The sequence below is a fragment of the Pelodiscus sinensis genome, chromosome 14 (genome assembly GCF_052426305.1).
Source record: "Pelodiscus sinensis isolate ZL-2025 chromosome 14, ASM5242630v1, whole genome shotgun sequence".
In the NCBI taxonomy this organism is placed as follows: domain Eukaryota; kingdom Metazoa; phylum Chordata; order Testudines; family Trionychidae; genus Pelodiscus; species Pelodiscus sinensis.
The window spans coordinates 10,386,990-10,413,510 of record NC_143065.1 but is presented as its reverse complement, the minus strand read 5'-3'; the positions used below and the strand labels follow the sequence as shown (position 1 = coordinate 10,413,510).

Below are 26,521 nucleotides of genomic sequence, written 5' to 3'. Positions count from 1 at the left end.
TCAGTTAGACTGCGAACAATAACTACTTACTGAGTACAGTCTTTCAACCAATTGTGCACCCACCAGTATAGTCATTTCACCTAGACCATGTTTCCCCAATTTGGCGATGAGACTGTCATGTGGGACAGTATCAAAACCTTATTAAAATCAAGATACATCTGGCCTAATGTTTCCCTGTAGCCACGAGGTGAGTAATCCTGTTGAAGGAGGAAATTAGGTTGGTTAGGCATGAACCGTTCTTGACAAATCCACACTGGCTATTCCTTATAACTAGAAGACCTCTGGTCAGTGATCAGTCCCAAAAACAGAGGTACAAACACTAGCCTTGCTGTGGCACGCTCACAGAAAACAGTGAGAATCCTGCATAAAGACTGAGGAGAAGATGGGACCAGTGCCTGGGAAACTAGAGACCGAAGAGGCCCATTGAAGCAGGGTTGATCCCTAGAATACCTTACCCTGTGTTCTGTGGGAACCATTCCACAGCCTAGCAGAATGCACAGTGTGGAATACAGCCCTGTCACTCAGCCTGCATTTTCACTTATTTGACTCCATTCCAGTACTCCTTGTTTTCCTATAACTAGCCTTCATACAGTGCTGCTAGCAGAGGTGAAAGGGAGCCAATGCGGTGCAGCGGTAAGAACTGGCCCCCAGTGCCAGCCTGCGCATGGCCAACTGTTGTAGGGCGCTTTGCTCTCCCTTTTTCCCAGCGGCAAAAGGGGCAGCGATGTTAAAGTGCTATTATGGCAGTGCTGCAGGACTCTACCAGCATGGCTGCTGATGGGGAATGGGGGGGACAAAAGGAACAGCTGCTGTAGGGCCCAGCAATTTAAACCGGGCCTGGGGCTCCCAGAAATCACCACCAGAACTCCAAGGTTCCCAGCTTCCACTACTGCAGCCCCAGAGCTCCCAGCTGCCAGCCATGAAGGACTGGCTGGGAAGAGTGTGCTCCCACCCCTTCTGGGGGCCCAGACCCAACCCCCATTACTAAGGACACCAGGATCAGTACAGGGCTCATTGGTAAGTCCCAGACTCTACTGTCACCCCTGGCTCTTAGGGTACAAATCATGTAGCAAATTGCCTAGAAAAGCTCACAAGGCAAACGAGGTATACAAACACAAGCCTAGGGAGAGTGTGCAGAGTGGAGAACAAGGCACTCTTGGGGGAGGTGGGCCTCATGATGAGCTCTGAGGTGAGAGAGAAAGAAGGTGCTTGGTGGACAAGAGCTGGGAGACAGTTCCAGGCTGTGGCGGAGTGAAGGCAAGTCATGAGTGGGAGAAGACTCGGGGAGCAGTGAGGTGATGCTCTTGTGAAGAGGGGACACTTGACAGACTGGGGGATGCTAACAGATAAGGGAGTGAGGAGATGCTCTACAAGTCAGTAAGCACCGTATCCTGCAGTGCTGCCAATCACCATTACCCACAGACGACCACAGCCTACCCCAAATGGTACCCAACACGACACATTCCCTTGGGCTGACGCAGCCCTCTCTTGCACACAGCGTGCTTCTGACTCATTGCTTGCCTTCCCCAAGGTGAGGTTTCAAGGGAAGGGGAGCTACCCATCTCAATCAATAGCCAACATTGACATCTACAAACAGAGGAGGGAAAGGAGCAGGGAGAGAACACAGTACTTAAAAATTCACCAACCTCTCCAAGACACAGTGTGGAACATTGCAGTGAGCCAGAGACAATCCCTGGAAATAAAACTCAGGCCCTACGAGTCAGAGTGTAGTCTGGGGCCCAACTAGGGATGTCCTAAAAGGATCCAATTTGGGAAGAGCGTAGTTACCTCATAGCACGGAACTCAACTCTCCTGAGGGACACCAGAGCAATATTCTGCCCTGAGACAAACACAAGTCCCATTGAAGTAAGAGGAAAGAAAATGTACAAATGGTGTCTTAGGGTCGAATTTGTCCTACTGCTAACTCTGCTTAAAGGTGGCACAGAGGTCTGACAACTCCACGGCTCTGACACAGATCCACCACAAGATAAACTCATCCAAGTGGCCTATGGGGGATGCAGCCCACCATCTACATGGACAAGCTGGACAAAAACCTGAAATCTCCATTGTCATGCATGGGCCTACTAGCAGGGGAGTCTGGCCAATTCAGTGGTTCTCTCACATAGTTTCACCTCTCTTTTTATTTTTAGTCATGCCAGTGATCAAGATAAAAGGAGAGAAGCAGACGCTGGCTCTGATCTTGGATAGAGGAAGGAGGAACTCACGTAAATGCCACTTTGGATGCTGGCTTCTGCGCCGGAGCACTCCACGGTTATGTCAGGCATGCAGTTAAGCAAACCTTGCACCACGCAGGCCACATCCTTTGGGGTCTCTTTCTTTATCTGAATAGGGAAATCTGCCCCAATCTCTTTGGCTTTTTCCAGGCGGGATGCAGATAAATCTGGGGAAGGAAAAAATAAATCAGAGAACTGAAGGTGGCTGACAAACGTCATGCTAGAAAAGAGGTCACACAGAGGGTCCCTGCAGCAGCATGCCCGGTGGACACACACATAGGATACACACAATGCAGGCACGCTGGGTGGAGAACTTAAGAACTACCCCTTGAGAGCTACCATTCTGATCAGGATATGGAACAAAGGGGCAGCTGCAGACACCTGCCAACCAGGGGGTTCTCTACGGATGTAACAGTATCACCTTAAACTTAAAGAACAACCAAATCAAGCTCTGAAGCTGAGGGAGGCTCGTTATTCATTTTGCACAAGGCTCTGGTGCAATCCCGCAAGGGACTCTGGGTACATACTTGGCAGAGGGCGGTATGGCAGCTGGAGGAGCTGCCAGCATTTTGCTCCTTTCCCCCGCCCCTCTCAAAGGAGAAAGCAGAACTCCTATCCTATGGACCTCTGTCTCTGTACACAGGGCTGGGGGGTAGCAGGGAAAGCAGGACTATCTGCCCTGTCCCCCAGCCCTGTACACCGAGACAGAAATCCATGGAGAAACTGAGGGCAAGACTGGGAATTCAGCTCCTTTCCCTGCTGCCCCTCCCAGCAGGGAAAAGAGCAGAGCTTCCAGGTCCCCACCCCTCCACAGAGTTGCTCCGTCTAGGGGTACAGGGCTGGGGAGGGGCAGGGTTGGCAGTTCTGCTCCTTTTCCCATTGGGAGGGGCAGCAAGGAAAGGCGCAAAATGCCAGCAGCTCCTCCAGCTGTGGTACTACTCCCAGCCCCGCCCCCCAGATCCCAGCCCTGCACACAGAGACGCGCCAGCTCAGTGGAGAGGCTGGGGCTGGCTGGCAGGGAGTCTTTCCAGTACATTGTATCAGCTAAACATAACTTGCTGGCACGGTGTACTGGGCTGGACTGACCTGCTTGCACCAGTGGTGCCAGGTGCGGTACAACTGTGCATAAAAGAGACGGTTCCGGCTCCAAAATCTTACAATCAACATACAAGACGAGAGAGTTGGCAGATGGCAGAGCACTACACACTGTATGAAGAAGTACTTTGTTTGGCTTTTATACTGCTGCTGATTAATTTCATTGGAGACCCTTCGTTCTTGTGTTACGTGAAGGGGTAAAGAATTCCGTATTCCCTTTCTCTAGACCACCATGATTTTATAGATCTGTCAGACTCATAGAACTGGAAGGGACCTCGAGAGGTCATCAAGCCAGTCCTCTGCCCTCACGGCAGGACCAAGCACTGTCTAGATCATCCCTGAGAGATGTTTGTCTACCCTGTTCTTAATATCTCCAGCGATGGAGATTCCACAACCCTCCTAGGCAATTTATTTCAAGGTGCTTAACCAGGCTGCTTAACCACCCTGGCAGTAGGACATTTTTCCTAATGTCCAACCTAAGCCTCCCTTTCTGTCATCTCTCCCCATTAGCCATCTTAGCTGAACAGTCCTCAGTCTTTTTAATCTGCCTTCGTACAGAAGCGATTCCATACCCCTAATCGTTTTTGGTAACATTGCTGTACAGTACTTTTCCTTATTTTAATAACTCCTTTAATTTCATCCAATACATTAATAAGCAAAACTAATCTGGGTCGGCTAATACTGCATTGTATGGATCTGTGTAATTTATTCTCATTTTCAGCTATTTTTGCCTTGCTACGGACATGAGACACAAATATTTCTGCAAACAGAGCAGTTTGAAATGTGCTGTGCAAATAAAGAATTTTACAGGCAAACCCTTTAAAAGTACGACTAAACCAACATACTTCACAGGAAAGTCCAGTAAAACATGTCTGAGCACACAATGGTTGGAAAGGCGTTCCTCCTAATGCCAACATAGAAAGTGTTTTCCTTAGGAGAGCCAGTCTCCTAAAGTTCAAAGAAGGGTGACCTCGCTCCTCACCACATGTAATATGGGAAACATTCAAACAAGGCTGCCCCTTAGTGGACACTTCTAAGAGCTTTTTGCTGCCTGAATGACAGCATCTGTGATGCAGGTGGCTTGGGGAAGACCAAACGTCAAGGGACCATTACAGAGGTCTCAGTGATAACTTCATCATCTGAAGGAACATAATGAATGACCAATCAACATTTGTCACATTACACACAGACCTTATTTCTATAGTACCTCAAGGATGCCAAAGCATTCTGAAAATTATATGGTGAGCAATTAGTGCATCACGCAAAGACAGTACCTCTGGGGGCAAGGGAATGCAGCAGTTGATCAGCAGAGCACCGCAAAATAAAATAATTCAGATCAGAAAGAATACTATTCCAAGTGAACTGGCAAGAGGATTTAGAGAGGAGAAGGCAATTACCTGGCTTGGAATTTGGCATCAACTCCAAGGTTAGCACTACTGATCTTGAAGAACAAGTCTTTAACAAAGAGCACGTGGAACATCAGTTTTATGCCTCAGTCTGAAGACTGAAAAATGGTTTCCAACCTCTTGTAATAGGGATGTTACATTTTGATTATTTAGCAATTTGCATCAACTATTCGATTAGTGGATAAAGCCGCCTCCACCTTTGAAGTGTAGCAACAGCCCCAGGGCTGTTGCTACACTTCAAAGGCAAAAGCACCGCAGGGAGCATGGGGCCAGCGGGGGACTGCTTGAGTCCCCAGCTGAACCTGGGCTCCCTGTGGTGCTGCTGCTTTGAAAATCTGCATGCAACCTGGGGACTTCCCAGGTGGCCCCGGGCTGCACGCGGTGTTTCAAAGCGGCAGCACACTGCGTGGAACCCGGAATCTGGCCCCGGGCTCCATGTGGCGCTGTCGCTTTGAAGCGCCTCCTCTGCTTCCCCACCTTGCTACCTCTTTCTGATAGAGACAGCAAGGGGAGGAACAACTAGTCAGCTACCATGCCGACTATCCAATAAGCATTTGCTTATCAGATATTCAACTACTCGACTAGTCGTTCACATCCCTTTCTTGTAACTGTTGTTCTTCAAGGTATGTTGCTCATGTCCATTCCGACAGGTGTGTGTGCAGCCCCCTGGAATGGCTCCACCAGGGCAGAGCATATAAAACACTGCCAACCACTAGCCCTCTTGTTCCTTCTTGCTGGAACAGTCCAACAAAGGGGAGGTAAGTGGGATTTGGAATGGACATGAGCAACACACCTGGAAGAACAGTTCCGATAGGTTACCGTTTTTTCTTCTTCAGGTGATTGCTCATATGCATTCTAACAGGTGTCTTACTAGCAGTTCCCTTGGAGGAGGGGTCAGAACTCAACCATAGCTGTGTGAAGGACCATCCTGCTGAGGCCTCCTCATTCCTTGCTCGCTGTGTGATGGCATAATGGAACATGAAAGTATGCACAGACACCCACATTGCTGCCTTAGATATGTCCAGTGTAGGAACATTCACAAGAAACACAGCCAAAGAAGCCTGTGCTCTCGCAGAGTGTGCCATCCGCGGCGGTGGTAGAACCTTCGCCATGTCATAGCATGCCCTTATGGAGGCCGTGATCCAATGGGAGATACTCAGAGAAGGTGTCAAGTATCAGAGGGGTAGCCATGTTAGTCTGGATCTGCAAAAGCGACAAAGAGTCCTGTGGCACCTTATAGACTAACAGGTGTATTGGAGCATAAGCTTTCTTGGGCAAAGACCCACTTCGTCAGATGCAACCCACTTGCATCTGACAACGTGGGTCTTTGCCCACAAAAGCTTATGCTTCAATACATCTGTTAGACTATAAGGTGCTACAGGACTCTTTGTCAGAGAAGATGGGAAGTCCTCATGCTCTCAGCAAATGCAATAAAAAGTGGTGATTTGTGAAACCACTTTGTGCGTTTGAAGTAAAAGGCATCCTTCATGTCAATACCATCCCCCTAGATCCAGGGAGAAAATAATGATGGTTAACAAGACCACATGGAAATGCATTTTCTTGACAAATGCGTTGAGGTTTCTCAGGTTGAAAATGGATGAGTCCCCCCTTTACTTTGGGCAACCAGATTGTGTTTGTGAGCTTAAACACAAAAAGGAAGCTTACAAGAAGTGGAAACTTGGACTGATGACTAGGGAGGAGTATAAATATATTGCTCGAGAATGCAGGGGAGTTACCAGGAAGGCGAAAGCGAAGTTGGAATTGCAGCTGGCAAGGGATGTGAAGGGTAACAAGAAAGGTTTCTATAGGCATGTTAGCAATAAGAGAGTGATCAGAGAGGGTGTGGGGCCCTTACTGGATGAGAGAGGTAACCTAGTGACAGATGATGTGGGAAAAGCTGAGGTACTCAATGCTTTCTTTGCCTCTGTCTTCAAGGACAAGGTCAGCTCCCAGGCAAATGCACTAGGCAATGCAGTATGGGAAGAAGGTGGACAGCCCCTGGTGGGGAAAGAACAGGTTAGGAACTATTTAGAAAAGCTAAACGTACATAAATCCATGGGCCCAGATTTAATGCATCCGAGGGTACTGAGGGAGTTGGCAAATGTCATTGCAGAGCCTTTGGCCATTATCTTTGAAAAGTCGTGGAGATCGGGAGAGATCCCGGATGATTGGAAAAAGGCAAATGTAGTGCCCATCTTCAAAAAAGGGAAGGACAATCCAGGGAACTACAGACCGGTCAGCCTTATCTCAGTCCCCGGAAAAATCATGGAGGGGATCCTTAAGGAATCCATTTTGAAGCACTTGGAAGAGGGGAAAGTGATCAGGAATTGTCAACATGGATTCATGAAGTGCAAGTCGTGCCTGACCAATCTGATTAGTTTCTATGATGAGTTAACTGGCTCTGTGGATATGGGGAAGTCAGTGGATGTGATATACCTTGACTTTAGCAAGGCTTTTGATACAGTCTCCCACAATATTCTTGCCAGCAAGTTAAGGGAGTATGGATTGGATAAATGGACTGTAAGATGGATAGAAAGCTGGCTAGACCGTCGGGCCCAACGGGTAGTGATCAATGGCTCGATCTCAGGTTGGCAGAGTGCCCCAAGGATCAGTTCTTGGACCAGTTTTGTTCAACATCTTTATTAATGATCTGGATGAGGGGATAGATTGCACCCTCAGCAAGTCTGCAGATGACAGTAAGCTAGGGGGAGAGGTAGATATGCTGGAGGGCAGGGATAGGGTCCAGAGTGACCTGGACAGATTAGAGGATTGGGCCAATAGAAATCTGAAGAGGTTCAACAAGGACAAGTGCAGAGTCCTGCACTTGGGACAGAAGAATCCCAAACATTATTTCAGGCTGGGGACTGAATGGCCTTTGTTTGGCTCTGGTGAGGCCACATCTGGAATAGCGTGTCCAGTTCTGGGCCCCCGACAATAGAAAGGATGTGGATGCATTGGAGAGGGTCCAGTGGAGGGTGACCAAAATGATTAGAGGGCTGGAGCGCATGACCGATGAGGAGAGACTGAGGGATTTGGGTTTGTTTAGACTGCAGAAGAGAAGAGTGAGGGGGGATTTGACATCAGCCTTCAACTTCCTGAAGGGAGGTTCCAAAGAGGATGGAGAGAGGCTGTTCACAGTAGTGACGGATGGCAGAACGAGGAACAATGGTCTCAAGTTACAGTGGGGGAGGTTTAGGTTGGATATTAGGAAAAACTTTTTCACTAGGGGTATGTCTAGACAGAGGCACAAAAATTAGACATACCGACATAGTCAATGAAGCGGGAAATTAAATATCCCCCACTCCATTAGAATAAAAATAGCTGCTGTGTTGTGCCGGCTCAGCTGTTTGTCGGCACAAAGCGGCAGTCAAGAAGAGGATCGATCAGCAAGGAAATCCTTTACCGACCGATCCTGTAAAGCTCGTTGCAGGAGTCATAAGGGATCGGTCGGCAAAGGCTTTCCTTGCTGATCGATTCCTGTCTTGACTGCCGCTTTGTGCCGACAAACAGCTGAGCCGGCACAATGCGGCAGCCATTTTTATTCTAATGAAGCGGGGGATATTTAAATCCCCACTTCATTGACTATGTCTGGTATGTCTAATTTACATGCCTCTGTCAGCAGAGGCATGTAGTGTAGACATACCCTAGGAGGGTGGTGAAGCACTGGAATGGGTTACGTAGGGAGGTGGTGGAATCTTAACAAAGCCCTGGTTGGGTTAGTTTAGGTGGGATTGGTCCTGCCTTGGGCAGGGGGCTGGACTTGATGACCTCCTGAGGTCTCTTCCAGCTCTATGATTAGGAAATATCTGGAGCAGAATCCCCTGCACTCCTGAGGGAACTCCTCTTTTATCACCCCCAGAGCTAGGAGCTACTGCACCTCCTGCATCAGAAATTGCTCATAAGAGGGAACCCTGAAGAGGAACGAGGAAGGGGGGTGGACAGGTGGTAGGGAACAGAACTTGATAGAATGTTGCATCCCCACTGTGCTTAGGACCCACCGATCTGATGTGATGTGCGACCAAGCACAGTGGCAGTGCAACAGACGATTCCCAAAAGAAGAGGAGCGATCCGGAGTGGGTTCTAGCACAATGTCCTCAGGTGCAACCTCAAACATTGGACTTTGGGCTCTGTGACTGCTTAGAAGGGCCTTGTTCCTGTCCCAAGGAGGAGTGTGGTTGGCACTTCCTATTCTTTCTCCCTTTTCATTTGCTAGGCTCATGCCATTGTTGAGGAGAGTAGAAACAGAAGGGAGGCTGACGTTTAAATGGCTTCTTCTGTGGGGTTGGGGTGTGAATCTCTAGGGATTTTAGTGTCACCCAAGTATCTCAGAGGCTGTGCAGGTGTGAGTCAGTATTTTCAGCAAATAGACCTGCACAGTCAAATGGCAGGTTCTGAATGGTAGTCTGTACATCAGGTGTATGCCCAAGACCTGAAACTGCATCGCATGGTTATTGCTGTGGCCACAGTTCTAGCCGCGGAATCAGCAGAGTCCAAGGCAGCCTGCAAGGATGTCCTATACACCACTTTTCCCACCTCCAGGAGAATGGAGAACTCCAAGCATGAATCCTATGAGAGGAACTCCCAGAATTTAGCCATTGTGCTCCACAAATTGAGGGCATATCGACTAAGCCTCATCTTTGATTGGACACATGCAATTGCAGCCCCCTATGGTGTACACTTTGTGACCAAAAAGTTCCAGCTGTTTGGCCTCTTTGGCCTTAGGTGCAGGCCCGGGCTGATTCTGGTGTACCTCGTGGTTTGCCACCTCCACAGCTAATGCGCCTGGTTATGGGTGGATAAAAAGGAGCCCATAGTCCTTTTGTGGGATGAAATATTTCCTTTCAACCCCCTTTGTGGTAGGGAGCATGGAGGCTGGCATTTGCCAAAGCACCTTGGTGTTAGCCTGAATTGTTTTTATGAGAGGTAAAGCCACTCTAGATGGACCTTCAGTGGTGAGAATATCCACCATGGAGTCCAACTCTTCAACTACCTCCTCCACCTGAAGGTGCAAGTTCTGTGCCACACAGCAGAGGAGATCTTGGTGGGGTCTAGTATCCATGGTGCATAACATGGTCATGGAGGTGCCCACCAGCATCACCTCATCGGGGATGAGGATAAGCACCTGGAACTGGCACCTGCTATGGAGGGGGCCAGGAAACTCATGGGGCTAGTGCCTGCTGCTGCTTGCAGTGCCATGAATGATGCCAACCAAGAGCAGGATCAGTACTTGTTATGAGTGGACGCTGAATGTTCATCCCCGGAGCCCTCCATGCTGGACCACAGAAATGTGAAGCCTGATGGTGCTGGGGAATGGTACTGCGATGAGGTAGAGTCACAACACAGCATGGCAGGCTTGCCCCTGTGCTGAATGGGCAGTGCTGCCATCAGTGCCACCATTGTAACATGTGGTGCCAGGATCAACACCGCCTGGGCACCAGAGGGTAAAGGTGCACATGGCAGCCCATAGGTCGGTGCCCTAACAGTGCCTGGCCATGCCAGAGAACGTGCCCTCAGGGGAGCTGTGGTGCCGATGATGGGTGTCCTGTGCTGAGCGCCCCACGCGAGTCTTTGTACGGTGCTTTAGCAGGCGACCAGCCCCTCTAGGGTTTCTTCCTTTTGAGTGGCACTGGAGATTGACAGCGGTGCTGCAGCTCAAACCCCTACGGCGAACAGAGGAGAGGTGCCTGTGGGTGCAATGCTTCTTCAGTGCTGAGGTATCTTGTATCGAAGCTGGAGTGCTATGCATCATCAGTGCCAAAGTCGGCTTTGGTACTCGTTGAAGCTGGAGCACCACTTCCATCAAGAGGAGTTTGAGGGGGCGATCTCACTCCTTTTCGGTTTGAGGACAAATGCTTTGACAATGGGGCACTTGTCGATGTGATGTCCCTCACCCAAACGCTTAAGACAATCGGCATGAGGATCACCCTCGGGCATATGTTTGTCACAGCTCTCATAGGCTTTCGACCCTTGAGAGTGTGGCATACCCTGGTAAGGGGACTTAAGTTGAGGGAGAGAGGATCCCGAACAAGTATACGACACTTCTATAATTACTAACTATAAGAACTATAACAACTACCTGAAACTAGGGTACCAAGATACTTGTAGTGCAAGAGACTGGAGCTGTTTGAACAACCATCACAGGGGGCAAGAAGGAACTGAGAGGATGGGGAACAGCAGTGTCTTCTATGCACCGCCATGGCAGTGCCACTCTGGAGTATTCCAAAGCCGACCCGATGGATACCGTTAGGGTAAAAGCTTTCCGGCAACCGTGCATACGGCACACACGCACAAACCTGTTGGAATGCACATGAGCAATCACTCAAAGAAGAAACAACAATTGCAATGATGATGAGCACATGAACTCCTAGCTGTGAAGGGGACAGTTGCATCCAGTCTCTGGCCTGGGGAACATTTCAGTAAAACAGGGGTGGGGAACCTTAACCTCGGGAGCTGGATGAGGCCCTCAGCTTGCTTGGATCCAGCCCCCAAGGCTCGGGGCTCCCAAGTATTGGGAAGCCCGTGATGGTGCTCCAGTCCCCTGGAGCACACACAATCTTCTAGTCTGGGCTTACCAAGGCTCTGGGGAGTGTCTTTTTCCTTCTTAGTTTGGGGGGGGGGAGGGCACATCACTGAGGGTTTGGGGATTTTTTTGTTTCTCACTTGTGCACAGACCCTGACTGATTTTTCTGTGGGTCAGTGGCCCCCGACACAAAAAAGATTCCCTACCCCTGCAGTAAAACATGTGCTAATGAAGCATAGTCCTATTTAAATCTGTATAGCTCAAGAAGCATACAGAAAAACTGGACAGCTAAAGATACCTGAATGCCTCATGCAGACACCAGATGATGATCTTCACATGGGTACCTAGCACAGCTTTGTCCTTACAACCTGGCATTTCTGCTGCTAATTTGCACAGCGACTGGCTACACAGGAACAGCCTTTTTCAGACATGAAGTGTTTTGAGGGTTAAAAGAAGATCTTACCAGTAATTGCTACTTGGGCAGCACCCATCATCTTCGCGACGAGCAAGCAAACCAGTCCAATGGGTCCTGGGCAACAGGAAAGGAAAAGGAGATATCAGAGTGAAGGAAAATCAGGACCACTGTGATGCGAGCGTACACTAAAGCTCACGGTGCTGGGGTTATAGTAATGCTCCAAGGATTGTGGCACCGAGCCTTGCTCCAGGTTTGGCGGTGAGGAGAACACGGCCAGACTCCTAGGTATCTTGTTACCACCCAAACTGCCTGTTGAGCCACAACACACACTTCAAAATCCATTTGGAGCAGGGCTGGCCAAAGTGTGGTGAAGGAGGGCACTACTGTCACAGGTCACCCTCAGCCTCAACAGAGAGGTGCTGGCCATGGAGACTGGAGTTATCAGTACACAATGCTCCATTCTGAACTCTGAAACCAGGCTGGTCACTGTTTCTTTGCTCGATGCCAGAGCACTCACGCCAGGAGGAAAGCACAAGGCGGGTTATTCCATACCGGCTCCACAGATTAAAACTTTGGATCCAAGAGTGACCCCGCCTCGTCGGCAAGCGTGGATTCCCACAGAAAGTGGTTCAATGAGGGCTCCTTCTTCAAAGGTGACATTATCTGGAAGCCTGCAAGAACCAGAGACATACACAACGGTCACGGCAATGGCTTTTAACAGTGGCTGAGGGAAGCTGATATTTTATGATCCACAGGACCAGCTCAGCAAAGGTTAGCATCTAAGCTATGCCGGCAAATTCCCTTCTTGGAATAAAACACACACCTGTGCACTGCGTAAGAGGCTACTATGCAGCTAAGTATCTATCAGCCTCTGCAATCTCTCTTTGGACAGGCACAATTTAGGCACCAACCCTACAAAACATGATGCTTGGTGTTTGCGGCAAGGAGTCGTGAGGATGCTGGGGGGAAGAGGCCTTTCCTGGCTTTGTGGAGGCATATAGGGAAAAGGATTCTGCACTTTCAGCTTCTATCATTGGTTTATTCCTAGGGGAGAGGTGCTGCAGATCATCCACTCTTCAGGTTAACAAGAGAAATTTTCCCAAGGTGTCTCCTGTCAGACCCACACAATTCTATAGCTTATAGAGCTGGCCACTTCATTCACAAAACAAAGGGAGAGATGATCAGACAGCCTTCTCATTCACTGCCCCCATCATATCCTATTGCAGGTCACTGACATGTGGGAAACATTTCAACCGGTGGATTGGCCTGAGATTTATATAAATGTCTCAAATGTTCAAAGAGTTTAATGCTTGGTATCTTTAGGTCCCAGCACTCACTCTCCCAGGAAGAATCAAAGGCCTTTGCTTTTCATAGTTAGTGGAGTACCTAACAGCTGGTACAAAGAGGGAGTCAACCCCTCCCCCAAACCACAGTGGCAGTGTCTGGTATGCAGTTGGAACCGGAGGAAAAAATGACAAAAGGCACATGGCAGGTGGGAGTCAGACCTTATGACAAGTCACTTCTGAGCTGCTACAAGAGAGATGAGCTCCAGTCCTGTGCTAAGGCAGACTACACTCTGTTGCTTTACAGGTCTAATCCTACATGATCCCCTTGAGCAACCAATTTCTTTTTTGAGGGGGAGGGGAATTTTGCCTGAGTAAGAATATGAGTCTCTGATAAAACTACCCTGCTGCTTTATCAGCCCAATCGCCAGTGCCATACTGCATATAGAAATGGTACTTCATGGGCCAGGTCTCAGAGCATAAGCAGCCCAGGAGCGTACATGTCAGTAATTCGTCTGAACAGTGACTAGTGGGGGAGGGAGTTCACTAATCTAACTTTTAAAGGAATCCATATTGCTGCCCAACTCCCAGGAAAATCTGATTAATGAAACAAAGTCCCTAGTGGTCTTTGTGGAGTCTTCAGCCCTTTGCAGCAGCAACTGTGCTTGGAGTATGGAGTGATGAGAGTGAAACAGGAGGAACTACCTAGTTATTATACCTGTGTGGAACATTAGCACCACATGGGTATCTATATACCTGCTGCCAGGAGGACAATCGGGTTACGTCTACACTGCAGGATACTAAAAGCTAGCCCGTTCCACGAAGGTTAAGGGATGTCTCAAAATAATGTGTTATTTCAAAATTTGGTGCTGTGTAGACACGCCAAATTTCAAATTAGAATCGAAATAAGATACACAATTTGTGTAGCGCAAATTGCATCTTATTTCAAGTTTAGGGTGCTGTGTAGACACACCCTCAGTTACAAGTGCACACACCCATGATCAGTCTGTCATCTAGTCTCACACTTTGGAAAATGAAGCCCATAACTTGCTGGGTGAATCATTCTTGCCCATCTGTCAGGAACCATGTGGTTACATTAATAAATGCTTTCAAAGAGCCTGACTATACTCACATGGAAGGTGCTAGTGAAAGGCAAAGTGCGGTTTTTATTATAATCTGAACAAGGGACCAAGCCAGATGCTTGTTCCCTCCCTGTGCAGAGTAGGGCACTGGGTCTGTTGGGGCTCTGCAGCTGACTCACAGTGCGAAGGAGTGCTTCAATTAACGCATCTGAAAGAGAGTTCATCCTGCTCAGATAGCTTGCAAAGAGCCTTCATTCATGAAGGTTTGCAAAATGCTCCTAGTCTTTCCAGTAAGAGCCCAAAGTCCTGTCACTATGAGAGAACAATTCCAAGGCAGCAGGTCCATTTCTGACATCAGGAATGCTATTTCTAGAGCATGCCCAGGCACAAATGAAAGAGGAAGGTTTGTCTCTGGCATTAGTCAATTTCTGGATTTAGGGATTTGATCTTTCTTCAGTGCACATGGCACTCCCTGTTCCACAAGGGCCTCAATGGGGGAGCAGACTCCATAGATTAAATATCTACAGGGCACTGCAAACAGGGTATTTCCATGGGGTGGATAAGCGGGACCAAATTCATCCCTAGAACAGCTCTACTGAAGCCAGAGCAGTCGTGCAGGGATGAATTTGGACTGCTGGATTTCCTAAAGCTCCAATTCAGCAAAGTCCCATTGTATTGTAATCAAGCATGTGCTTCAGTGTGCCGCTGAACAGGAATGCTCATCTATTTAACTGGAGCCAAAATGAGTTTCTGGGAAAACTATTAAGTGACCTTTGGTATCAGTGGGGTCAAAATACTCCTCAGTGTTGCATGGAGGCTGGATTAACAGGAGTACTGGCTGCCTGGGACAATCAGGACCAGTCTGCATCTTTTCAATTAATGACAAACTGTGTTACAGGTTTAGCTGTTCTTGCAGTGCTTTCTACAGAGCAGCAATGATGCTCGCTCTCCTTGATAGATGAGGCAAAGCCCTTCCTGCAGTTTCCAAGAGCAGAACCCAAAAAACCATCAGGCCTTACTTTACCTTGTAAAAATAAGAGCAAGACGAGAGAGGGCATAAGAAAAGAAACCTACTACAGTTAAAGCAGTGAATAAGACATTGGAAATCTGCGGGGGAGAAATGTCCAACTAGTTCCTGTCACAATATTTTCAGATACCATGGTAACGGGTAGAAATCAAAACAAACAAACAATCCCAGCTCTTCTACAGTACTTAGCATCCATAGCTCTCAAAGTGCATTACATAAGTGGTCAGTACAAAAAGTTTGAGATCCCAAACACTTGGCTATCAGGCCTCAATATAAACCCCACCTATGCTAGGGGCATCTCAGGAGATAACAGGAACTGCTCCATGTAACTAGATTAGTATCCCTGTTGTACAAATGGCTGAAGGAGCGAGGGGGAGGAATACAGCTAACCCCACACAGGGAGTGGGCAGAGAGAGTGAGAGACTGACTTGTAGCAAAAGTTGGCGTTGTGTGCATAATATCGGCACAGGTTTCCGTCATCGGGAGGTGTCGCACAGAAGAAGATAGTCGGAGACAGGTTGTAGCGTCCGATTTTGCAGAACTCATCGATGTCTCGCGGAGCACCAGGCTCAATGGCCACTCGATCTCCTGAGTAAGTGAAAGCAGGGTGGGATGAGACCAGGAGTATGTGTGCGCGCACAACACCAGTGGAGAGCCGAGCGATCAAGTGGGATGCCAAGGAATGGAGAGATTTGCCCTGTAAACACCCACGCAAAGACAAAGACTTCATTGAGACACTTGATTCTACTTCCATAATCCATGCGATTGGACAGTGGATTTCAGACGACCGGTTATGACCCAGTACTGGGGTTGTGGAACGTCCGGCACTGGGTCTCATACCTGCAGGGGGATCAGGCAATCAGTGGAGGTGCTAAGGCAGCTACCTGCCTGTCCTTACACCACAGACTGTGCAGCAGGCCTGGCTCCTAGGTGGCATGGGGGGAGAGAATGCACAGGGCTCTATGCACTGCTCCGACCCCAAGCACTAGATCTGCATTCCTATTGGCTGGGAACCTGCTGCTGGCTGTTTCTGGAGCACAGCATGGTCTGCGGTGCCAGGAGAGGCAGGAAGTTGCCTTAGCACTCCCGCTACACCCCTGACCGGGAGTTGTTCAAGGTAAGCCCCTCTTGCCCCAGCCCTTACCCCCTCTCATAGCCAGAGCCCCTTCCGGCAGCTCAAAGCTCACATCCTCAGCCCCATCCCAGAGCTCACACTTCAGTAAAATTATGCTGCGTTGCAGGCATCAGCAATTTTCTTCAACTGGGTCATGAGAAAAAAAGTTTGAAAACCGCTGCTATAGAGGACTTACCATCCCAGGAACCCAGCCATATACAGGTTCATCAGGAAATAAATATGCATAAGGCAGGCAGACACTAAGAGGATGTAGGCTCAGTCACGTGCACAGCTAACTACATCTGCCTTTCAGTCTAATTATCGTCAACTAGAATATTTACCTGGCGTTGCTCAGGTCCTTAATTCACTTATTTTGGGGGGAGGGAAATAAAAGGAAAATGTACATGCTTTATTTAAATGATTGTATTTTTCAACACAGGATTATTTTTATTTCGGATTTCTTAAAAAAAGAAGATTGTTAAAATATTTCCATTCAATTGCCTTTTAGTATTTTTTAAAATGGGAATACCATCAGACGCATCTTTTTTTTCAAATTCCAAGGAGCACAAAGTCCCCTTATTGCCATGTGGGAGAGCTCCACATTTCCCGATCTATCCTTGGTCAGCTCAGAGTTGAGGAGCAGCAGATGTTCACCTGCTCCACAGTCATGTTTTCCAGAACTCCATAAGGGAGTATAAGAGACTCATCAAACATCGGCGAGGAGTCCTGTGGACTAACTGAAGTGTTGGAGCATAAGCTTTCTTAGGCAAAGACCCACTTCGTCAGATGCATGTAGTGGAAATTTCCAGAGGCAGGTATAAATATGCAGGCCAGAATCAGGCTGGAGATGACCAGGTGGATCCAATCAAGGAGGATGAGGCCCACTTCTAGTAGCTGATCTGGAGGTGTGAATTCACACACACCTCACAGGACTCCTCGCCACTTTTGCAGATTCAGACTAACATGGCTACCCCTCTGATACTTGACATCAGCAAACATCCAAAATGCTTCCAGCCTTTCCACTCAGCACCAGAAGCCAATCACTGGGCAAATCCCTCAGTCAGCTCTCTAGCTCAGGGGTCCCCCTGAGGGACTGCAAAGTGGCATCAGTGTACTCAGCACTGCACAGAGCACAGAGAAAAAGTTAGTCCCTACCCCAAGATCTAACTCTGGGGCAAACTCTGCTCTGCATGACACCTAGTTAAACCTCGATTTACACTACTGAAGCCAACAGCCACTCCAGATTTATAGTGGTGTAAATAACAAATAATACACATTTCCTTCTAAAACAGCACTGAAACGCCAGTGCCTGAGGCTCCCAACTACTGGGGCATGTATAGCAAAAGGAAGTCAAAATATTGAGCTAACTGGATCAATAAAAGGGCTCACTAGCAGCAAGAGTGACTCACATGCATAGTCTACAAAGGCTTGGACAGCACGTTTGACACGTATCCATTAAACACACAACAGGGTATGTGTAACAGTCAAAACATATCAGTACTCTCACAAAGGATAAGGAAAGTGATTCCTGAGAAGTGCCATGAAGTCAGCTATCCAAAAATAGCAGTGAGCCTGACTGTTTGTGAGGGGAGAGTGTTGGCCAAAGCACAATGGATCTCAATCTGTCCAATGTAGTTAACTTCCGATAATCCGGCACCTTTAGGACCCAGGGGGTGCCGGATTATCAGCTATGTCGGACTATCAGAAGAGGAGGCTATGAGGGGTCTGGGGTGGAGTGGGGTGGGAGGGGATGCCACCCTAGACCCCTCATAGCCCCCCCTTCCAATAGTCCGGCTCTGCCCCAGGAGTCCCCGATTCAACCGCTGCTGGTCAGTTTCAGCAGCGGCTGAATCTGGGACGCCTGCGGCAGAGCAGCCAGGGTGCTGCCAGGTTGGTCCAGTAGCGCCACCCCTCCGTGCTGCGGGACCAACCTGGCAGCACTCGGGCTGCTCTGCTCCAGGCATCCCCAAGAACATCTGGGGTGCTGCCAGGTTGGTCCTGCAGCGCCGAGGGGCAGCGCTACGGGACCAACCCGGCAGTACCCCAGCTGCTCTGTCCCCGGCTTCCCCGAGTCAGCTGCTGGTCAGTTTCAGCAGCGGCTGAATTGGGGAAGCCGGGCCCAGAGCAGCTCCAATTGTCCAGCTGCCCCGAGCACTTCTGGGTTCCCGATGGTGCCGGACCATCAGGAGTGCTGGAGCATTGGATGCCAGACCAATGGAGTTTTACTGTACTGTGCAGTAAAACAGGGACAGAAAACAAAACCCAAGAGGATACGCTTTGATTGTAGCATCTTACTTTAGGTTTGATTTCACTTGGAAGAGCGGGTATCTGGTTAGAAGGAACGGTGCAATCAGGGAGGAGAACAGTAAACCAATAGATAAGGACAACAGCTGTGTTTGAGACAGAGACTCAAACCATCTCACTGAGACCCTGCTCTGGTTCCTGAACCTTGAGTTGTCTGGAGGTGGGATCTTCACATCTATTTTAACCCAATATAAAGGCAGAGCCATTTGTTAAATTCATCCATAAACTAAAGGTTTTGGCTCAGCCTTCTCTGGTTTGCAAGATTCCTAATGTTTCATCAATGCACAACAAACACTTAGTATTTCCTAGCAAGCCAGCCTATTCACCTCATCACAACTGGGAAAGTGCTTATCTGGTAACCACTCACAAGACTCAAGGAAGTTGCTCACCTGGCTTCAGATGGGTTACTGATGACCCCACTTTGATGACTGTTCCAGATGCCTCATGCCCTAGCACCATAGGCTTCTTTACGATAAAGTCCCCAATTCTACCATTCTGCCAGTAATGAACATCAGATCCACAAATCCCGACCGAATGCATCTTCAGTAGCACCTCTGGCAAGGAAAGAAAAAGTCATAAACAAGAGACTAACTGCATGACAGAATCGCTGCAGTCTTTAGCAAGGTGAAGCATTTGCTTGGGGAAGGGTTTAAAGACTGACAAGTAACTGTTCTACAGAGGAACACTGAAGAGGGTCTGTACCCTTTTGCCTCTTTATGTGTAGAATCACAGAACACTAGAACTGGAAGAGACCTTGAGAGGTCATCAAGTCCAGTCCCCTGCAATCATGAGATGGCCAAGCACCATTCTAGATCATCCCTGAATGATTATCTAACCAGCTGTTAAATATCTCCAGGTGATGGAGATTTCACAACCTCCCTAAGCAATGTATTCCAGGGCTTAACTACCCTGACAGTTAGAAAGTTCTTCCTAATGCCCAATCTAAACCTCCCTTACTACAATTTAAGTCCACTGCTTCTTGTCCTATCATCAGACATTTAGGAGAATAATTTCTTTCCTTCCTCCTAATAACACCCTTTTAGTTGCTACCATATCCCCTCTCAGTTGTCTCTTTTCCAAACAAATCCAATTCTTTAAGTCAGTGTTTCCCAATTTTATTTGGTCGTGGAACCCTTTTAAACGTGAAAGAAGTTGAGGAACCTCTAATAACAGTCCTATATATGAAGCTGAAAAAATAGACCACAAATAAGTAAGGATAATAATAAACAAATGCTAAACAAGGTCTTGAGATCAACATTTAGTTTAATTACACATATTTAAAAAGAAAAATCACATTTAATGTGTACAAAAAATAAAGCTCAAAAACTAATATACACCAGTATATTCATATTCAGTCACCCATGTGAGTATGTGGATTTACGGTGGGATATAACAGGCGATCACACTACTGACTGACTGCGTGTGCAGCGCTGAGTAGTGACATCATCGTCCCCACTCTCTGGCTAAGCTGGCATTACACAGGGACATTTATTGTGGCAAACACAAATGAAAATTGTTTTCAATAAAATTCATAAATGCTTAAATATTACTTATTTTTTAAATCATTAAATGTTATTGTAATGAAATTTTTTGCAGAACCCTTACCCTGGGGTTCCACGGAACACCATTTGGGAAACACTGCTTTAAGTTGTTTCTCATAGCTCATGTTTTCTAGACCTTTAATAATTTTTGTTGCTCTTTTCTGGGCCCTCTCTAATTTCTATATATCTTTCCTGAAATGTGGCACCCAGAACTGAACACAATATTCCAGGTGAGGTCTAATCAGGACAGAGCAGAGTGACAGAATTACTTCTCATGTTTTGCTCATAACACTCCAGCTAATGCATCCCAGAATGTTTGCTTTTTTTTTTTTTTGCTAGTGTCACTGACGACTCATATTGTGGTCCATTAAGGCCCCTAGATCCCTTTCTATAGGGCTCCTTCCTAGACAATCACGTCCCATAAAACTGCACAAGCTTTTCTTTTAAATCTTAGCAGGTCATATTTCAGAATTGCGCTGCTAATCCTTTTCTTTGCTCTCTTATAATTCTACAGTTCCTCAGTGTCACACAAAGTAACATTTTCAGTCATAATTCTGTTCTCTCTTGGAGTAACTAAGTTGTGTGGTGATTTCTAGAGCTCAATTTAGAATAATCATGACTTTCTTCAGTAGTTTGTAGAAAAACAGTTTAATAAAAACAGTCAAATATTTAACAGGAAAAAACTAAGGTTTGTGTTTGTTTGTTATTGCTTAGAAAAACTAGGATGGGATTGTTAAAAGCACTATGCATTGGTGTAACTCTCCTCCCAATGCAGTCAGTGCCATCTTTCCTGCTCATTTCAATGAGAATAGAATTAGGCCAATGCTGAGCACTTTGGAAAATCTCATTCTAATGTTTTTCACTAAAAATACAGTAGTGAACACTTCTGCATGGGCTCTGGAGGGGGGGGGGGAGAGATAGATAGGTCTTCCATCTCCTTCTTCCCTTTAATTCTTCAGACAATTGAAATAAGCTTCCAGATTGCAGGCCCTGGTTCTCGTGGGGGACTTTAATCACGCTGACATCTGTTGGGAGACCAATACGGCAGTACACAGGCAATCCAGGAAGTTTTTGGAGAATGTCGGGGATAACTTTTTGGTACAAGTGCTGAAGGATCCGACCAGGGGCCGTGTGCAGCTTGACCGTCTGCTCACAATCAGGGAGGAACTAATAGGGGAAGTAGAGGTGGGTGACAACCTCGGAAGCAGTGATCATGAGATGGTAGATTTCAGGATCCTGACCAAAGGGAGAAAAGAGAGTAGTAAAATACACACCTTGGACTTCAGAAAAGCAGATTTTGACTCCCTCAGAGACCTGATGAGCAGAATCCCCTGGGATGCTAACATGAAGAAGAAGGAGTCCAGGACAGCTGGCAGTATTTTAAAGAAGCCTTCCTGAAAGCACAGAAAGAAACCATCCCGATGCATAGCAAGAGAGGCAAACATAGTAGGAGACGGGATTGGCTTACAGGGGAAATCCTTGGTGAACTTAAGCACAAAAAGGAAGCTTACAAAAAGTGGAAACCAGGGAGAGGTATAAATGTATAGCTCGAGAATGCTGGAGGGTTATCAGGAAGGTGAAAGAGCAATTGTAATTGCGACTGGCAAAGGATGTGAAGGATAACAAGAAAGGTTTCTACAGGCATGCTAACACGAAGAAGGTGATCAGAGGGGTGTGAGGCCCCTACTAGATGAAGGAGGTGACCTAGTGACAGATGATGTGAGGAAAGCTGAAGCACTCAATGCTTTCTTTGCCTCCGTATTCACAGACTAGGTCGGCTCCTGGACTAATGCGCTAAGTGATGCAAGATGGGATGAAGATGGACAGCCCTTGGTGGGCAAAGAACAGGTTAGGAGCTATTTAGAAAAGCTAAACGTACACCAATCCATGGGTACGGACTTAATGCATCCAAGGGTACTGAGGGAGTTGGTAAATGTCATTGAGGAGCCTTTGGCCATTATCTTTGAAAAGTCGTGGAGATCGGGAGAGATCCCGGATGATTGGAAAAAGGCAAATGTAGTGCCTATCTTCAAAAAAGGGTAGAGGGACGATCCAGGGAACTACAGGCCAGTCAGTCTTACTTCGGTTCCTGGAAAAATCATGGAAGGGATCCTTAAGGAATCCATTTTGAGGCACTTGGAAGAGAGGAAAGTGATCAGGAATAGCCAACATGGACTCACAAAGAGCAAGTTGTGCCTGAACAATTTAATTAGCTTCTATGATGAGGTAACTGGCTCTGTGGACATGGAGAAGTCAGTGGATGTGATATACCTTGACTTTAGCAAGGCTTTTGATACGGTCTCCCACAATATTCTTGAAGGCAATTTAATGGAATGTGGATTGGATAAATGGACGGTGAGATGGATAGAAAGCTGGCTAGAAGGCTGGGCCCAGCGGATAGTGATCAAAGGCTACATGTCAGGATGGTGGTCGGTTTCTAGCGGAGTGCCCCAAGGATCTGTTCTAGGACTGGTTTTGTTCAATATCTTTATTAATGATCTGGATGAGGGGATGGATTGCACCCTCAGCAAGTTTGCGGATGACACTAAGCTAAGGGGAGAGGTAGATACGCTTGAGGGCAGAGATACGGTCCAGAGTGAATTAGACAAATTGGAGGATTGGGCCACAAGAAATCTGATGAGGTTCAACAAGGACAAGTGCAGAGTCCTGCACTTGGGATGGAAGAAACCCAAGCATTGTTACAGGCTGGGGACCAACCAGCTAAGTAGTAGTTCTGCAGAAAAGGACCTGGGGGTTACAGTGGATGAGAAGTTGAATATGAGACAACTCTGTGCTATTATAGCCAAGAAGGCTAATGGAATATTAGGGTGCATTAGGAGGAGCATTGCCAGCAGATCCAGAGAAGTGATTATTCCCCTTTATTCGGCTCTGGTGAGGCCACATCTGAAGCATTGTGTCCATTTCTGGGGCCCCCACTACAAAAAGGATGTGGACGCATTGGAGAGGGTCCAGCGGAGGGCGACCAAAATGATTAGGGGGCTGGAGCACATGACCTATGAGGAGAGGCTGAGGGAGTTGGGCCTGTTTAGTCTGCAGAAGTGAAGAGTGGGGGGGGATTTGATAGCAGCCTTCAACTTCCCGAAGGGAGCTTCCAAAGAGGATGGAGAAAGGCTGTGCTCAGTAGTGACAGATGGCAGAACAAGGAGCAATGGTCTCAAGTTGTGGTGGGAGAGGTCCAGGTTGGATATTAGGAAAAGCTTTTTCACTAGGAGAGTGGTGAAGCACTGAAATGGGTTCCCTAGGGAAGTAGTGGAGTCTCCATCCCTAGCGGTGTTTAAGTCTCTGCTTGAGAAAGCCCTGGCTGGGTTGATTTAGTTGAGATTTGTCCTGTCTTGAGCAGGGGGCTGGACTTGATTACCTTCTGAGCTCTCTTCCAGCTCTATGGTTCTATGATTCTACAATTCATTTTCTTAATCTGTTCACTATCATTTACTAACATGGTTCATAAAAGTAACATATCTGCATTTGCATCCTATGGATTAGCTGACATTTATGAGGTTCTTACTGAAATCTGAACATTCTAGATAAGGGATTAAATTTTGAAGAGCATAAAATAAAAGGCATCTCTTTTAAATGAAGGCAAATGTAATATAAGAGGCGAGCTCAAATCTGGGTGAAAATGGGATATTTGATTAAATATGATTAAGTTTCTGGTTATTTGAATGATTTTCAAATAGACTTGTGTACGATGCATTTGAACACAGTAAATATATTTCAAGGTTAGGGTAATGGGCAAGCAACCAGATTATTAAGATAAAACTCTGTTTAAAGTTTCTGATCACATAGTAACCAGCCTGGGACATCAAAATCCCAATGAAACTTGCATCTATTACAAGTTTATTATCTGAATGAGGACAGAATGAAGTTTCCAGCTAATTTTTCCTTCTCTACTTTCTATGGGCCCAATTCTGAGAGTGCAGATGGTTTCCAACTCCCATCAAAGGTAATGTTCAGCATGCCTTTATGACAGCATTCTTTTTCAGAGGAAGATAATATGAAGGGGGAGAAGTGGAGCATTGGTTTAGAGTGGGGGGAGACTGGGGGTGCCTGGGCCTGGGGTGTGTGGCTCTTTGCACTACTATCCACAGCTCTTTTGGCTCTTAGTGTCTAACTGGTTGGCCACCCATTATATGTTGTCATAGATCCGGTAGTTGGCGTACAGGGGGAGACCAGTGAAGGGCAAATAGAGAATTTTGAAAGAAATTACACTCAAAGAAAACCGCAATGCAGACATGAGGCAGTCACTCTAGAGACCTACCATTGGGACCTGGTTCTGGGATTGGGCGATTTTCCTATAGAGAAATAAACAAAAAGAATTTAGTTTGAATAAAAATTTGGAGCAGCTTTCTGAGAAATCCCTAGCAGTTTCTCCAATATATAAGCAATTACAGTAATAGGTTCATGTCTTATACACCAAACTTCCCTAGATTGGACTTGTTGTTTCAGTCGAGCTCCTTATCCCATGATCCGAAAACAAACTCATCTTCTGAAACCAGAGTGGCTTTTAAACCAGATAGTCACAGTAAAACAACAACATATAAAAACAGTGAGGGTTAAATGTCCTTTTCTAAATGCCTATTCTCACGCTCTCTTCTTCTAGGACTATTATTGCTGAAACAATATGAACGAGGCATTATAAAACTTAAATCATTGACCAATCAAGGGAAAACCCATGAAAGGGGAAAACACAATAAAAATTCCATGTGCCTGAGGGCAAAAACACCATCTTTGTCCCCCGCAAGCAAAATTAATAGAAACATGAAAGAAGTATGGTGGACATTTAAGAGCGGGGAGCCTGAGAATCCAAGAAAAATGAACATTACACAGCTACGTTGTGATATGTAGAAGAGCTTAGCTACAGCCCTGAGTTATATTTCACACCAATAAAAGGTAACCTATATTTGCAGGACTTTTATACCTCTGCTCTCTATATTTATGTACTTGCCTGGCTCCCTAACACTGTGGTATCTGAACTCCTCCCAAATGTTCAAAGAAAAAAGAATATGTCTGTAGGATTTCACCACAGAAGGCGGCTAAGCAAAATGTCTAAATACAAAAATAAATTCTCAGAGGGGTAGCTTTGTTACTATAAAACAAGTAGTCCTGTGGCACCTTAGAGACTAACACACACACATATATCATGAGCTTTCATGAGCAAACCCCACTTCTTCATGATCAGGGCTTGATGAACGTGGTGAAAGCCGCTCTCTAGCCCCGTACTGCGCATGCGCAAGAGTCGCATTGCGCATGCCGCGAATGAATGGGGCGCACGGCTGAAATCTACTCGCCACAGGCAAGTAGATTGTATTGTTTGTTGAGCCCTGTTCGTGATTATATATTTTTTTGTTAGTCTCTAAAGTGCCACAGGACTATTCGTTGTTTTTAAAAATAAACTCTGTGCTTTCAAATCCTTGTAACTGTCTCTATTCACAGGATTGGAAAGGTAGCATATAATGGGGAAGAAACATGGATTTCTGATTACTTAGCAGATTTGCTGCAAAGTTTTTTCCTAACTTTAAGAATGTAAGTGGGATGGTTGCCATTGTCTTTTTACGTTGATTGGAACCAGCCCAGAGCCCAATTAAGTCCCACTGATTGCAATGGGAACCGAATTGGGCCCATTCCTGGTACTAGCGTAAGCTGTTTATGGTCTGTTTGGAAGTTATTTTGTCATCAAAGTCATACATTGTGTCCTACACCCAATTTCCCCCACACATAAAACTGGGCGTTAGACCTTTGAATGCGGATATTCTTTCCTAAAAGAATTTCCAATTTCCATAAACACTAAACTCAGTATTTGACATCACTAACACGGAAAGCAAACACTGAAGCAAAGAGAATGATACTGTACTCAGTTTGATTTCACCTCATCATCCTTATCTTTTGCTCCACCTTTTTCCAAAGGTGATTTAAATATTTAGTCAGTACGCAAATATTACTTTGGATTGAAGAAGTGGATGGTCTTGTTATGATGATCCACAAAGCATCAGCTTCATCAGTCATGTAGAGATTATCACAACAGATCAGTAGAGTCAGACTTACCCCAGATTTAGGGAATTTTGTAGTAACTTTGTGAGACAAGAGCTGACTTTTTAGTGGAGTCACTGCACTATACCTTAGTATAACTTCTCAATCCCAGCAGTGCTTTTGAACTCACCCTGTTATCTTTGCTTTTCTTGATTCTTTAGTAGTCTAGGGTAGTGGGTCATGCCCAGATCTCAGTGTCATGTAGAACTACGCAAGGGGGAAAGTATGAGTTCCCTGTGGTACCACAACTGATGTCTGAAGGCGATGAAACATATGTGACAGGTGAAAACCAAACTTATGCATATTTTACATAGTCTTCCTAAGCCAGTACCTACTGATGTGACTTGTACTTACTGCAGCAGAGGTCTTTTGGAGTAGCAATCATAAATGATATGACTGAAGTACAAGCTCTTCACAAACCAGAAACTGTTAATACCTGCCAAGATTTCCCC

The 26,521-nt window shown here is 46.6% G+C and overlaps 1 protein-coding gene across 1 annotated transcript in view; it reads right to left on the bottom strand.

The window, feature by feature from the left end:
• SORD (sorbitol dehydrogenase) overlaps positions 1 to 26,521 on the bottom strand; it is a 42,157-nt gene that overhangs the window by 10,547 nt on the left and 5,089 nt on the right. Inside the window, exons 2-7 of the mRNA XM_075897471.2 lie at positions 24,301 to 24,334; positions 18,870 to 19,034; positions 15,491 to 15,650; positions 12,223 to 12,341; positions 11,719 to 11,784; positions 2,226 to 2,401 (exon numbers count right to left, since the gene is read on the bottom strand). Coding sequence (XP_075753586.1) covers positions 2,226 to 2,401; positions 11,719 to 11,784; positions 12,223 to 12,341; positions 15,491 to 15,650; positions 18,870 to 19,034; positions 24,301 to 24,334 — 720 coding nt within the window. The remainder of the gene's footprint in view (positions 1 to 2,225; positions 2,402 to 11,718; positions 11,785 to 12,222; positions 12,342 to 15,490; positions 15,651 to 18,869; positions 19,035 to 24,300; positions 24,335 to 26,521) is intronic.